This window comes from Eutrigla gurnardus, assembly GCF_963514095.1.
Source record: "Eutrigla gurnardus genome assembly, chromosome: 9".
In the NCBI taxonomy this organism is placed as follows: Eukaryota; Metazoa; Chordata; class Actinopteri; order Perciformes; family Triglidae; genus Eutrigla; species Eutrigla gurnardus.
Window position 1 is genome coordinate 19,503,453 of NC_139923.1, and position 16,904 is coordinate 19,520,356.

The 16,904-nt window shown below is 45.2% G+C and overlaps 1 protein-coding gene across 1 annotated transcript in view; it reads right to left on the minus strand.

Moving 5' to 3' along the window:
• Window positions 1-16,904, minus strand: part of igf1ra (insulin-like growth factor 1a receptor) — a 69,294-nt gene that overhangs the window by 19,533 nt on the left and 32,857 nt on the right. Inside the window, exons 3-4 of the mRNA XM_084016785.1 lie at window positions 1,563-1,863; window positions 394-530 (exon numbers count right to left, since the gene is read on the minus strand). Of these exons, the coding sequence (XP_083872911.1) occupies window positions 394-530; window positions 1,563-1,863 (438 nt within the window). The remainder of the gene's footprint in view (window positions 1-393; window positions 531-1,562; window positions 1,864-16,904) is intronic.

Here is a 16,904-nt window from a genome sequence, read left to right on the forward strand (position 1 = left end):
CAAACGCAAATATGAGCACTACTGTAAGCTATATAGGCGTTATCATATGTGAGATTAGCTTGTGAGCCGCCCTGTCAACTGAGCAAATAAACAGCATTATAGGATAATGTGATAATTGGGTGAGAGTGCAGGAAGCAGATGTAATGTTGGTTTTGTGGCCCTCACTGTGGATCCCAGCAGCTTAGACCACCAACTTTATCTGTCGCAGTAATCAAAATATTTGCTGGGCAGTCAAGCGCAACAGATAAGTCAGTATAACGTAGTGAGTAAAGCATCGCTATAGCGTAAGAGATTCTAGCCGAATGAAATATTCTATGTCGTGTAGAGCAGTATGGTCTACTAAGCTGATTTACAACATTTACAGTACGTGTGTCTCTGTGTAGCTGCACTCACTTCCACGGCGGATGTTGATATCCAGGTTGCCTTCGATGACAGTGCAGTCCTTCAGGGACTGCGCAGCATCCAGGGAGTCGATGACAGGGGGTGTGCAGGGCTTATCACACGGGCCATTGCAGGCATTGCATAACGTACTGTTTACAGCAGAAGCACAGGGAAGAGCGAGAAGAAATACATGTGGGGAGAGAAAAAAAAAAAAAAAGAACTGTCAGAGATTGAGCAAAAGGTTTTGTGAACTTTTCTACCTCACCCTGAAATAATTTGTCCACTCCCCGTCTCCCAAGCATTCCAAAGGATTCAGGCAAATAAATTCATCGCATGATACAAGGTCACCTCTCACACACACACACACACACACACACACACACACACGCACACGCACACGCACACGCACACACACACACACACACACACACACACACACACACAGAGAGTTTAATCTTTTATGGGTCCTCATCTGAACTGCGTGAGAGAGTGACTCGCTGTATTGACCTCAGAGGCAAAACAGCAACGATATGGCCAAAAAATATACAGCAGCAGAGAGTCTGTATTTGTATGCAAGTCCTTGTCAAGTTACATACAAAGATGTTTTCTTGTTCTAGGTGAATGTCAAGCACGGGAAATCAAGTCAAGTGGGCAGCTGAGTCTCTTCTTTAAGTATTAATCTACTAGTGAGTGTTGAAAACTCGGCACCGTGTTGAGCACATTTCACTCTTTCTATAGTGTCTAAACTTGAATCATAAATTGTGCGATTATTAACCATCAGCTCCTCCAGTGTTGAGACCTACTTTATTAAAGGAACCGGTGAAGGGCCAGGTGAAGTTTAGCTCAAGGATATTTTATGCAAACAAATTCATTATGCAGAAGTACACAGTGAACACATGAGCACCTTTAGTGTCTGTGAATAATGAGGAGAAACCACACAGCTTCACAGACGAATTAGCCAGGAAATAATACTAAGAGCCTCTCTCTCTGTTAGTGAAAAAGATCATGATTATGATCCCATACAAATTCAAATACACCATTAAACAAGAATACTTGAGAAAAATGTAATTTAATATGTTTTACGGAGTGTCTCCTAACGTGTTGTACATCCAATGTGTCATTCGTTATGGCATTTTCCAAACCAACAGGACCTAAACTAGAAGTGAAGGGTGCGTCTTTACCGATTATTCTCGTTGCTTGTGAAGCCGGAGGGGCAGTCGGGCATACATTCCCCCCCGTGGATGACAAAGTGATTGTCGCCTGGCAGGTGCACTTGGGAGCACAGGTCCATGGTGATGCAGCGCCAGCCCTCAAACTTGAAAGTGTCCGGCGGACAGTCCGGCACACAGTGGCCCTCGTGGTAGTAGTGGAGGCAGCCGGAGCAGGCCATGTCGTTGTTGGGTTCGGTGCAGCTGCCCAGGCACTGGCTGTGACAACACTCCCCCTCGTCTGTACAGGCAAGCTTGCAGTGTTGCGGGCATACTGGATGAGACAGAGAAAAGATGGGGAAGAGGTCAGTTTTGAACACGTGTAAACAGCCTGCACTGCTGGGCAACATTACAACAAAGTCTAGGATGATGAAGCTCAAAAAGATCCAAAGCTAATGCTCATAAAGCACATATTGTGATTTAAAGCTCATGTAAAAAAAGGTTAAATCGCTTCAGAACGTGACTATTTAGATGCGTTATTATTGTTATCTGCTCTGTAACAGGCCAGAAAGAACATAAATAAGATGAATACACAGTAACGTGTATATAAACACACTGCACTGTTGTTTATTAGGTCCACATATCTAAAACCAATGCTGTGTAATACATCAGTAAATACTACCTCTATTGTGAGGTGTTGGTTCAACATAGAGGGGTGTTTTGATTATTCAACCTACTTTCATTGATAGAAATAGAGAACAAAATAATAGAAACACCTGTCAGCACAACACAATACAATTCAGCAGCACCACCACAAACCATATATTGAACAGAGCTTTCAAAACGACCATTAATAGAGCAGCCTTCAACTCAAAATAACTGTTTGTTTCTTAACACATAAAGGGAAGGAATATACTTATGGCAGGTAACAAGACAACAATAAGATGAGTGCTTGTTTGTAGATTTATAAACCACTCATGATGACCAGCTTTACACTTGAATTAACAGTGACAGAGATGGAGATGGCAAATGGAAGGAGTTTTCAATCCTGTAGCCTATTTATGGAGAAGCACTTCTGAGAAAGCAGATGATTCCCACTGCTCACTAATCTTAAGACACTGCAGGCAGGGGTGCCCTAGTTTCAGATGAGTCCACTCCACAAAGCACCTGGACTGTTTGTGAACTTGGAAGAATGGTTGTGAAAGGCCTGGTGACAGGGTGCTTTCTGCCAATGATTGTTCACTGTTAAACAGTGAACACTCTGTCTACAGAAAAGAAACAGCTCTGTGAAAGACTGGGTCCGGTTTCTATGGGAAAATAGATGGGAAATCTGTGATCCATGCTAATTTGTTTTGTTTTAAAAAAAATCGGACTTTTTTTGCATATTAGAATTTGTGCAGGCGGCAAAGTCCTGGTTCCTTAGCAACCACCTCCTGGTGCAAAACCAGAGCTGGAAGCGAATGTGCACACACACACACACACACACACACAATCCTACACGCTCAGACAAAAGTATTCTAAACCCCACATTTCATCGCTCTATTTCATGTGTAATTATGCGATATTACACATATTACTTAATTGTCTAGAGTGCCATTATTTCAGCCATCTCCATAACAGTATGTGAGAATGTGAGTGTGCCAGAGAACAGGGAGGAAAAGAAGCTCGGCTTGTTTATTTGCTTTTAAATGAAACGCGGGTGACGGAGCATCAGTGGTTAACTTTGTGAATCAGTCAAGAAAATGAAGCCGGCTGCTGAGCTAATCTTCTCCCGATGAATATTTCATGTTGCTTCACGAAAAACATCTGTAGGTTAAACAACGTGACGGTGCACTACAGTAACACTCACTCTCATACTGCCAACCACTCCTGGCGTCTCCCAAATACAATTCTTCCTCACATTCAGTCGAATCGAACGGTGCAGAGGAGTGAAATGGTCTGTTCGGAAAATTCTATGAAGAAAGAAAAACCCCAAATATCTCTGATTATTTCCTAAAAAAAAAAGAAATCTAATCTCGTTCAGTAGACCTGATAAAGTATCTTTATTGTTCAATACACTGCAGCACCTCAGGAATTTCCAATAATTGTCTCCTGATAAGACAGACCTTGATATGACACAGCAGTTACTGCAGTACGAATATATTCCTGATGACATGAGTGGAGTATTTAGCTATATGAGCTGTATGGTCTTTCCTGTGATACGTAAAGCTTCCCACTCACACTGTGCACATTGCTCCAGGAGTTGACTGGCTCCGTAGTGCTTCGTGAATAGTGTATCTAACTCTTCTGCATCTGGTCCAAGACAAGTGGTAAAGCTCTTTTTTAAAACTACAGCATCAAACGCCAACAAACACAGGCTCTCACATGACAGCTGTGTTTTGATTGGAAATATGATGCTGACATTAGTGAGCTTAAAGCGGGCGAATCAGCGTTGCTCATTTTCAGAGTGAGAAACATCAGGGAGGCTCCGTTTTCTTGGAATCCAACCAAAAGGGGGCAGCCAAGGCAAACTCTAATGAGCCTTGTTGGAGGAGGTCCCTTGCTTTGCACATCATTTTAACAGATTCCTCAATGAAGAGAAATTCCAAACATGCATACCTTCCGCCAGAAGAAAGCAGGAGGGAGGGGGAGTCGCTGCCTCGAATCCATATAAGTCGACCCGGTTTTACTGCGGGACCAAACAACCCCGCGGTATCGAGGATACAATCCTCTATTTATAGATGCTCCTAACGCGGCCCTATTTCCACACTGCTGCTCTCTACACATAGCTATGCAGGGCATTGTGGGTTTCCACTACTTCAAAGGAAAGGGACTACCTAACAAGGGGCTCCTCTTATCATCCTTGAAGTCCCCTGAGTGGATGTTTAATATGAGCAGGGATGAATTACAAGCATCAGCAGGTTGGGATTTGAACCTCTACACGTAAACACTGTATCACATCAACCATTGCAGAGAACACACTGTCCAAACACAAGCTTTGACAATGATCTGAGGCTGCAGAGTCAAATAAGTCGAGCTGCTGGGAGTGGGTTTGGGGAGGTTTATGATGTTTTTCCTCTCATACAGTAGTTACACAACCCCCCTCCCTCCTCCTCCTCCTCCTCCTCCTCCTCCTCCTCCTCCTCCTCCTCTTTCCCTGAGCTGCCAGGTCAGACACCATGGACACCACCAGGCTGCCCCTGCTGTCCACCACAGTGCTGCGACACGTGGAGTGGCCGGGTCCATTTCATCCATAGTAAACGAGGCTGCTCACGAGGTGTCTCCTTCTGAGGAGCTTGTGCATGCCTACAACTTGACATTAACCACGGCAGCAGTGTGAGGAAGATGCCAATACGCTGCGACAGACGAGAACTGTGCACAGTTTGGCTTTTTTGTTCCCAAGGTATCCTCCAGTCGCGGGGCTATGTGAAGAATCTGCTGAATGTTTCAGGCCACAGAGCATTCAAAGGGGAAGAATGTTGTTCTCGTTCCGCTGCAAAATCACAACAACAACACATGGAATTTCTTCGGAAATCTGAGATGACTAGGCTATTTTGACAGCAAACATGTTCATGGAGGTGAAATGTGAGATGAGACGGAAGGAGGAACATATAGCTGAAAAAAAATAAATAACGTGCAAGGATGTAAATACCAGTTTCGGACCCCCCCAAAAAAGAGGCCGCAGTAGCGCAAGAGGAGGCAAGCATTAAACGTATTCCCCCGTTAGGTTAACCTTACCTACTCAAAGCAAGGGGGTGGGGGGGTCAGGGTCATGCGATCCAGAACTCGAAACCATGCCTCACCCCTCCTCTTTCCCCACAGTCTGTATAGACTAAAAAACAACTTCAATCTGATAACAAGATGGCTAGATTTCAACACTGTCTGCTCGGAGAAGGGTGTGTGTGTGTGTGTGTGTGTGTGTGTGTGTGTGTGTGTGTGTAGCAGGAAGATGGGTGAGGGGGTTCAAACGTGGACTCTCAAAAGAATGCAGTACTTTATTGAATAAGGTGCTTGAGAGGAAGAGGATTACAGTGCAGCAGTGCTCCTCATGTGAATGCGAGTCATGTCCCGTTTGCTACAGAGCACGCTGTGTAAGGGACTACTACACTATTTACATTGGGAGGCTGGGAGACACTTTGACTGCCAGCAGGACACCGCCACCTCTGAAGATGGAGTATTGTGGGAAAATTAAAGGAATGTGGTAAACTGGTGTAATTTCCCCCCAAACCAATCACTGGGGCCAAACACAGAGAAACATAAATCTATGATCTAATGAAAGATTAAATATTTCATTCTTCATAGCATTTCAAAGCGCGGCGTCTTTTTTTTCCCTGCGTCACTGAAGATAAGTAGGAAGCGTGACAGACAGTTGGGAAATCATTCATTATTCACAATGGGGCTCGAGGGGAGGGGCGACGGGGAGGAGGGTGCCGGAGAAGAGGAGGGTGGGGGTTATACTGGGAGCTATCAGCTGGACCAATAGCAGGTGGGGAGGGGAGGTCCTAATCCTGGTGACTGACATGTTATTGAGTCTGGAGCAGAGATGGTAAACAAGTCCTCTCTTGAGCAGGCATTCGGAGGGGAGTCGTAACCATAGTGATTAAGCATGGCTTTTCCACAGTTTCGGAGAAACCATAAGTTAAGGGAAAAGCTGAACAGATGTAGCTTACTCAACAACAAGCCTTAGTACCATTATGCCTGTAAATAGTGCTGACTCTTACCTGGAAACTCAGCTCAAAACCAAAACATGCTGAGAGACTAGGATGAAAAGAAAAACTATTCTGCCCGAAGCCGAATGTGGTTTTTAGGATGGTTTAGTTAAATGTAAGAGTATGAATATGGTTAAAATAAAACTGTGCACAGGATAAAAAAAATGTTTGCACTGGAAAATAAGAACATAACCACACGCTCTGCTGTGACTGCATGATTTTGAAGGCGGTTACTGTAGTAGCTGCACATTAACTGTCAGTCACATCGCCTGTTCTTGCTGCATAATGTAAACGAGGCCGTAGCACCATTAGCTCATGATTACATTTATCTCTACATCACCTCCATTTACCCAAGTATTCACCCTGCTGCACACTACAGTAATGCTGCACTGTGGGGATGCAAAGCTTCCCACTCCGTGCAGAGCCAGGCCCGCTGAGCTCAGGTTACCAGAGCTGAGAGCAGTAGCAGACATTAAGGTAGCAAAACGGGAGCACCGTAGCAGACGGAAGGCCCATCAGGGGCTGCTGCAGTACCGATCGCAGCTCGACACCCGAGCTCCCTGAGCTCCATCAGGCCACATCCTCATCCGGCAACCCCATCCTCTCTGGGAGCCCCCGGTGGATCACTACAGACACTTGTTTAAACCACATCAGCCAAGACGGCCAGAGAGAGGATGCTTCCTCCACTCCCAGCCAAAGGCAAACCGCATCAGGGGTTCCAGCGCTGTCTTACCGCTACAGCGATAGTCTCATATGCCGGGATGGACTGATCTAATCTAAAGTGGTGTTTTTCACCTTTTCAGACAGCGTGTCTGGCTGCGCACGTTCGGCACCATCGACCTTTCTGCTGATCAGAGGGTGTTTTTCTCGAATGGGAACATGGCTCAGTGTCATGATGATTTTCTCGTGCAGACAGCTGGATCAGGAAAGCTTGGCTAAAATCTCTGTTCAGTCCTGCGCACAAAGGTGTGTGTGAGCCCATTCCTCCCCGTCCCAGTGTTTCTGGGTCTCTTCCACTCCCATGCCCACTAAAGACCAGCAATGTGTTTTTCACACAACTATGTGCTGGTCTGTGTGTTCAGGCATGCATGGCATTTCCCCTCACTCGCATTCAGTCACAACAACACACACACTCTATCACACACACACACCCCTTCCTTCTACCCTCAGGCCTCAGCCAACTCTGCAGCTGCTGTTGTTGTTGCTTTGTTGTTTATTACACTTATTAACAGGACACAGGTATGCAGCGCCGTCACATGCAGAAACACTTTGTGTTTTTAGTTAAGAGGTAGGGAATGGTCTGAAAGCCAATAAAAGACAAAAGGGATTAATAGTAACCACATGGTTGCGATATCTGAACACTATTTCCGCTCAACTCATCCTAATTCTTGAGGCAATTCCTGTATGGCTGGGGGAAAAAAAGGTTAATTGTTTGATTAGATTATTGACGTAGCAGACGAGCGTCACTCTCAAACTATTCAAATAGCCTTCCAATATTGTGTAATTTTTCAGGCAGAAAGGTTAAATATGAGCTAGTTCCAACTACACAGATTTGAGGACTTCATGCTTATCTTTGTTATAAAGTAGAGGAAATATATTTGGGTTATGGATTGCTGGTTGGATAAAACAAGAAAGAGATTGCAGTAAGCGTTGTTCACTATTTTCTGACATTTTAGAGACAAAATCGAGAATCTGCAGATGAATCTATGTAGAAAAATTGCTTTTAGTTCATGTATAGCAAGATATAGAAAGAAAAGTGGTATGAAGGTTCATAGGAGAGGGCAAATAAACATGTCCCTTTAAAAAGAGCTTCACAGGGAATCCAAATGTTCATGTGAAGAAGTGAACAGAGAGATCAAACAAAGCCAAGACTAAGACTAAGCCAAGGCCAAAGCTGGACATCTGAAGTGGCCATATTTGGATAGTGGAGGAGAGACGTGCGGATCCGACGGAAAATTACAAAAAATCTGCTAAAAAAAACGAAATAAAAAGCTAAGCTTGGCATTATTATGGTAAAAGAAACTTCAGGGAGAACTACTTTTTTTTTCTCTCTCTGGTGTTTCCTCTCGCTAAAAGTGGCTTCTAAAAATACCTGACTTCCCAGATCTGCTTCATTAAATACAGTATGTTTCCTGGCTGTGCTCTGCTGGCTGGCTGGGGAGATGTGTCGGCCCTTTTGCTAGCTGGGTGGTGTCAGTGAGAGCATAATCTTTAGAAACAGTTTCTGCATTCAAAATGTTGGCATCAGAAGCATTTTGGTTTCCATTTGTAGTCCACGTAGTATTGACCAATCACATTCAAGCAGGCTTTGGTTGGATGCAGGTAAAGAGTCCGATGCAATCACAGAACCCACCGGCTACCATCTGACAATGATTTTGCTTTTTATTAGTTTAAAATTAGCTTGTAAACGGACTACAGGAGAAACAATCCGGTTGTACACATAATTTCTCAACTCCCGTCTTGCATCTCAATGAGCAGTGCATAGAAACGGTAGTCTTGGCCCGGATATCCGCTGGCTACAATGGACCCCCTCTTGAGAACAGCCTGCTACGTTTGCTTGTTGCCTCCAGAGAAGTGAAGACGTGTTCTTTTGTAATGTTATTATAGCCAGATTTGCCTGTAAAGGCCCTCTGTGGATAACATGCATGCTGCACAGAGCGGTAGTCGCTAGTTTATTCAAAGTTTGATCATGTTGAACTTGGTCGCACGTCCAGATTTCACCAACTGGAACGCTGCACGTCCTTGGGTCCCAAGCAATACCCATGTGTGAAGTGGATCGGACTCTCGAGATATGCGAAGGACACACAGACACACAGACAGACAGAGATTCCTCGCTTCATAGTTAGCTACCTAAACTTAGTTCAGCTCATCATCACCAGAGCATCAGAATAGTAAGGGTGCCGATGCCAAGGCCTATTTCTGTAGATGACCATCTGCAGCTCTGCGGCACACGGTGCCCAGACTTCGTCCTGGCACGCTGTCTGGCGTACATTCTCCCTGCTGGCACGACGTCTGGATTCAAAATGACACATCTTAATTTCACATCGACTTCAAGGAGGCCCTAATCCTGATTAAGCGTAGCAACATTTGCCTTGAGCTAAAAAGCTGATGGGGATAAAAGTTTAGGTTCACAGCGAACATTCCTACCAGGTTAAAACGGAGTGCTTTGCAAACACTGTGAAGGCCATTAGTCGATTACTGAGCTGATAGCAAGTGGACTGTAAATCCTGAAATTACACTTCAGTTTGGTTACATTTTATGTGTGTGTAAGGATTGGTGTTTGTTTGCATGTGTGTGTGTGTGTGTACATGGGGGGTCATATTTAGGAGCATGCCACCAAACTGTATACATAGCTTACATTGCAGCCTCTGTCTGTACGTCTGACTGCAGTCCTGTCTCTCGGATGACAGAGGCTGGTTGTTGGCTCGTGCAAACAGACTGCGGTGAAATGCCGTCGCTCAGCCCCATTTCTCCAGTGCATCTCCCTCTTCTCTTTGGGATACACGCCTCAGTGTCTGCCACCTCAGTGGAGCCTGACATTCTGTACGGTCCTATTAGCCACTTCAAAAATGACATCTGGATTCAGGATTTCCTTTTTTTTCCCTTCACTTAATTTCATTTTCACAGTGAGTTCCTTGAGGGTACGCACAGCATCCTATTTGTGAGGCTGCATTTGGACAAGCCGCGGGTTCAGCAGGGACAGTTGTGCCCAGAGTTAACATCTGTTACGACGAGACATTGAGACTATTCTCTCCAACTGGAGGGTTTGCACTGAGACTGTAGGCCAGTCCTTTCAAGTGCAATGAATAGACCTGTTAGGGAGTTAGTGTTTCATTGTAAATACACAAACATCATGCTTGTTCTGCCAATTTCCTATCTGCACGGGGAGTTAAACGCTTGCAGCTTGCAGGTACTTCATAGACAGAGAGGAATAAAGGCACTTACTGCTGACTTTGTGTCATGTTTGCACACTGATAAGACCAAAGAGGACCGACGATGGGAAATGTTTGGCAGCATTTAACATTACGCTTGTGTTCACTTGATCCTTTTACATCAAAGAATGTCTCTGAATGCCAAAGGCAGGGGGTATATTTCCTCAAACACCTCCTTTATTCCACGCGGTTGAAGGTGACAATCAAACAGCCGGTGTTGGTTATCATGTAAATGTAAAGTCACCCATTACAGGAAGAAAAGTGATTACAATTCAGTAAACAGTCAACTCCTCATTAGCAAATGGGTAACAACAGCACCAAATATGGCAGTTGCACAAACCCTGTGCAGTAAAGAAAAGAAAAAAAGACACTGTTTACAAGTGAACAAATTTGGGGTTACGTCACCTTAAGTGAGTTTCACTAACAGGCTGAGACACAGATACCAACTCCTCGGTTTCAACCTACGTTTCAATGACGCATGTCTAACAATCACTTGTGATCTCAAACACAAGCAGTCATGATACCGTGGAAACCGTAAGAATGACCAACTGCAGACTCGCATCTAATCTCTACCATATTTAGTTTAGGGACAGGGCTTTTGTGGCAAATGCACAACAGCTTCGATTGCAGAGGAGCTGGACTCAACAGCATGGGGGAACGGGATGAGGACATTTGGTTCTATCGAAGATACTCCCATCCCTCCTCCTCGCTTAAGAAAAATGTGTCCAATATTAACTTTGGTGACTATGAAGTGAAAGAATCAGTCATAGTCTCTGTTGACTTCTTCCATGGGAGTTAATGGACACAGGACTCACCTAAAGGGGCGGGGCAGGGGTGAAAACCCATGTGACACAGGAAACTGACCTTCAATGGGGTGTCTCATTTCTCTCTCACTTCCTCGCTATATGGGCCCAGGACAAGCCCGTGGGTCAAAAGTCAGAGGCTAGAGGCCAAAGGCCAGTGATGTGGCAGACTATGCATAAAGCCATGCTGAGCCTGACTGTACCAACAGCAAAAAAGGGCTGCCGACAGGATGGAGCAGGACAGCTGACAGGCCTCAAACAGTCCCCAACCCACAGTTCTTATTGGCTGCCAGTGACATCATGGTTCTATCCCCAATGTTCCACCTCCTCTTTTCAGGGTGGGCGGAGAGTTCAGTTCTTCGTCCTCCTCCTCCTCCTCCTCCTCTCCACCCAACCAGGCCATTTCTCTCTTTCTTTCTCCATCACACACACACACACACACACACACACACACACACACACACACACACACACACACACACACACACACACACACACACACACACACACACACACACACACACACACACACACACAAACTCTCAGCTTCATATGCCCCTTTTAGGGACCTCAGGAGCTTACATCGCCACTCTTGTTCAGAAGGAGGGAGGAGAGAGGGAAGGAAGCAGCAGGGAAACAAAACAAAGTGCAAACGAACTATTAGACAGCCATGCAGACACACCGACACACAAATATAAACAAGCATGTTTTGCATGTTTGCAGGCAGGGAAGAAGGAGAAAGACATATTGAGAGAAAGAGGAGGTCTTAATCACAATGACTGATAGGTGTTGCATGTTGTCTGAGGAGCGTGGAGAGAGGGTGACAAAAGTTTGTGTAAGTCACTCAGTCAGCTGACGTTCCTCTGCTCTGCCATGATCAGATGCTGTGTTCAGTCCAGGATCACATCCCTCAATGAGAGATTAGCTCTTAGTCGGATTAAGGAGGAGTCGGTGCACGTAGGAGAGGTGAAATGTCATAATGGCACCGCAGGAGGAATCAAGGAGGCTGCAGTGGGAAGTATGGATGTGGCAGAGGAGTTTGCTGGCACGGAGGCAGACGAAGACGGAGAAGGATCCGCTCTCCTCTGTGTGGACTCCACAAAGACCTGCAGCCCCGGCCAGCACAACACAGCTCCCTCCCATCCAGCATGTCCCACAACGAAGATGATCCGAAATGTTGCGGCTTCATCATTAAAAGAAATATCCGCTACAAGTGTGAACATGTAGTAAATGGAGCATTCAAAAGGATGACACAGAGGGCGGAGAGGACAGATGCCAGTAGAGAGGCAGGGAAATGGGCACAGAGAACAAGCCTGCCTCCAACCACAGGAAGTGCTAAGCCCCCACAGTGTCAAACAAGACTTCAAGAAATGATTGAAACAAAATACCCACGCTTTCTCCCCAAAAACAAACAATGGCCTCCATTGTGAAAATCTGTGGCACACTCACAGTCAATAGAGGCATAAAGACACAGTTTGAAAACAGTGGGCCTTATTCCCCCTCCCTCTCTCTCTCCTCCCAAGGCCACAGACAACTTTCTCCTTCATTTGGGACATCGACGGGGGCCACACAATACTGCAGCCCACTTTGGAGTCCCCCAGCTCAGAAAAATATGTCTTTGTGTTCCTGCCGTTACAGACCTCCCACAGCTCACGGACCTGGCTGCAACCGAGTTAGAGCGCCAACAGGGGGCCTGAGCCATGGGAGACGGGCACGCTGCACTGCAGACATGTTACACACATCCACTATGATGTGAGTCTGTCTGGAGGGCCGTCTCTTTTTTTTTTCCTTGTTGTGACCCAAAATCTTTAGTATCTCATAAACTCTTGATGAATAGTCATTGTGGGAAAACTGAGTATGGCAATACGTCTTTTCTCACAATCTTATCTTTTGCTCATAAAAAGAGTTTGTTTCATTCAGCCCGAGGGTTTCCCCAAACAAATCGCATCCGTTTTATGGCATTCTGTTCCTCTGAAATACGTGTGGGAACCTGTAAAACACAGGAAGAGAAACCTTGTTTTTTTGAGAATGACCGTATACCCAGATGCAATACATTTTGCATTTATTTAATAAATATCTGAATCATTACTGGCCTGAAAGCTGCAAAATGGCATATCATAAACTGTAACAAATGGAAGGCCTGAGGCTATATTTACTATTCTACAGTAGCGCTGCTGCAGCTGTAGCAAAAAAATCACTACACAGCAATTCTAGTATTTTACTGCACCCAGAGCCAAAAGGAAGACGATACAAAGAGCCCTTTGTTACATTTACATCCTTAAAAGATTGTTATCTCAACTATGTGACATAAACCGGTGTTAAATATTGCCCGAGTCTGAATGTGTTCCGAGTTACAAATTGTCTAGTCCTCACTTTTGAACAATGAGTCCCTGACAAGTGGCCAGAGTGAGCAGAGGATCCACACCTGCTAGATCAATGATTCCCTCCAAACACGGATGTGTACACACACACTATCGAACAGCCGACGCTGGGCCGGCCGGCAACAGGCAGCCAGGGGACGGGCAACTGACTGAAAGAGGGAATGGGAGCATGCTGCTCAATCAATGAACCATCAATCACCCACACACACACAAACACACACACACACACAGCGAGATGGAGAAAACCTAGTAAACAGGAGAACTTATCCTTTAGCTACCACTCAAAAGAAAGCCATCAAAGTGCTGGCTCAGACCCTTTGCCATGGCCAAGCATTGCTTTGTCTTACGGTTGGTATATTAGAGCTATTACTCCACCTTGACCCCTCTCAGAATGTGTTTGTCCTATACAGTCTTTTGCTATGCTAACTAGCTCACTGCTGCAGGGCGTCACCGTACACTGGTGAGCTCTCAGACAACAAGGGGTTTCGAATCGCGGTCAAGGAGGCAGCAGCAATCATGTAGCAGCACACCTCTGATGTCTGTTTTCTACATGAAGGAAGGATGGAGGAGTGAGCAAGTGAAGAAAGTACGTGATTATATTCACGACTGAGTCATCTTTTCCCTCTTTGGGGTTAACACTTTGTTTTATGTGTATTTTCACAATAATTAATTAATAACTAATAACTTTAATTTTGTCTCTAAAAGCGAGAGAATGTGCAATTGTATGTACACTTCCAAATAATTACTTCCAATTAATGACAAGTGTAAACAAGAGAGTATCGTCATATATATATATATATATATATATATATATATATATATATATATATATATATATATATATATATACACTGTATATATCAATCAATGCTGTTTCAAATACATTATTTTTTCTCTATAATAGTTCCACATTACATAGTTCTTCCCAAAACTTTCCCCAGGAAACTATTAAATTACAGACCCATACAATTACCATTAGAGTTACCAGTTTATTCATGCCAGTTAATTGATTTATCATCGTCGACAAAAGGTCAAGAAATAAAAAAATGTCCATCACAAGTTCCAACGTGACATCTTCAAATCCGTCCGACAGTCAGAAACCCAAGCATATTGAATTTAAAATAAATTATAATATATTATAACATTTTTATAATGATATTTCTTGATAAATTACTTACATGGTTATCAAAATGTTTGATGATAAGCTTCCTGTCATTCCAAATAAACAAATAATTGACAAATTGTTTGAGAACTACGTCACTGACGGAGCCAGACAGCCCTCCTGATGAAGTCACATTCCACCATTTCTTTCCAGCCCCATTTCGCCTGCAGGAGCACATTCCTGCTACATGTAGGCAACGCTCGGCACACCTGAAGCATGTTATTACTGCATCGCCTGTCCTTGAGGGGGAAAAACACGAGTTCACCGGGTTGTCCTGAGAGTAACTGAGCTCGCCCAGTTCTTACACTGTGTGATCCCAATGGGTCTCCGACGCCGAGCACGTCCAATGGATAAACAGAGTTTTGATTCGTCTCCAGGGTGAGCCGTAGCGATTCGCAGGTCAGCGTTTTTAATTACCCAGCAAAGCCAATCCACACTGCCCTGCTCGCAAATATATGCGATAAACAACCACCTGACCCCGACCTGACCCGACACACAAACTGCCGACTTTATGCATTATAGAAGCACAATTGTCAGGAGTGGGGTCTGAGACGAGAACAGAGACAAGCCGACTACAGAGCCACACTTTGGTGGTGCACATCATGTTTTTATAAAGTATTAATAGAAATACTGCTTTGTCACTTTTAAACGCAGCCTGCACAAACCATGTGACATTTTCTTGTAAGCTCGGTCCGAACCCCCTGACCCATGGATCAACCCCCGGGGCGGCTCCACGCTTAACTACCAAGCTACTCCCGAGGGGAGAAGCAGGGAAAGGCAGCCAGCATCGCAGGCAGGGATCATCAGAATTAATGTACACAGCGAAGAGTAAACAACACCAGAGGACGTCCTCGTGTCCCTGAGCTGCAGTGACAGCATGTCCTCCTGTCTGCACTGTCACTCTGTGTCAGCTCTCATTACGTGCAGCGCTACACGACCAGCACTGGCTGACGGAGTGACTGACTGGCTAATGGCACCTGCTACCTACTGCTGTAAAGAAGTCGCACTCTCCCTGACCTCACTCCCGTACGCTCTTAGAAATATTACCCATAGATTATTTATTGATACACAGGAAACAAATTTAAGTCTTTTTTTTTTTGGTGCATTAAATATTTAGAATTGATAGAGCAGAAATAAGGGAATGTTCTTTGAATGCCCAGCTAACTTCCCCTCACACCCCCGACCCTAACTCCCTGCAGCGACCTGAGGACGTTTGTGTCAGCGGGGATCAATACATCTCAGCAGCTCAACGCCTCATGTCATGAAAATATACTGCTTCAGAAAAGGAGAACCCTCTCTGTGACCTCAAAGACAGAAAAAAAAGGATCTGGATACAGTTTTCTTGAAGATTTTTTTTGGGGGGGGGGAAGCAGAACACAAACCAGAAACAAGAAATTCAAAAGAAAAGAGAACCACTCAAAATTGCTACACAGTTAAAACCAAAAAAAAAAAAAGAATATCTCTTATACCTCTGTAAAACCCCCTCCAAGAGAAAAACAAATATTGTTTGTATGACTTCAATGAAATAAACTAGTGTGCACTTGCCTGCTGAGCCGCTGGGAGAATAACAGTGGGGTAGGTTTCATGGTGCAACTGGGACAACAGGGGGAGCATTAAAATGATGTTTACAGACACTTCACACCTCACGGAAAAACACATCCAACTCAGAAAAGCAGGAAGTGTCTCTTCACTGAAGCTGGTGAAGACTTTATGGAAGTGTTGAGGTGTGCCTGTTATTCCTCATTCTGATGACTGATCTGCTTTGGCTGCTAAGCGAGCAGCCTCGGGCGGAAGCACAGCCCAAATTGGGCTTTTGTTCCAGACTGCACAGTGTCTCAGCAGAGGCATGAACAAAACACAAACACACAAAGCCTGTGAAGAGGCAAGAGTGTATGTGTGTGGGCCTACCCTAGGCTCCTCCTCACCCTGAACGGTCTCACACACACACACACACACACATAACCAACTGCACCACAAGCGCCTCTGAGCCGCGTCTCACCCACCCACACACATACACAACACACAACCTGATCCGCCTCCACTCACTCTCCTTCCTTATTCCTCCCCGTCTCTTACTCTCTCCTTCCCACCCTCATTCATAAAATGGCCGCTTCACAACTCCAGCTGCTGGCACGGAATTTAAGGATGAGGGGGTCAGGGGCAGCAACGGGCCAGGAGGGACTCGTTTGTTCTATTTTTTGCATCCCTGCCATCTCTCCGCGCACCCTTCCTCCGTCTGTCTAACCGTTTGCCATCCCGCACCACAACGCAGAGATTTGTCCGCCTAATTCTCCTCCTCACGTATGCCAGCCTTCCTCATCCCTGTCCCCTCCCCCCCCCCCCCCCCCCCCTCCTCCCCTCCAAAACAAACCTGATACCCTCATGGCCTGGGAGGGAAACTGAAGCTAT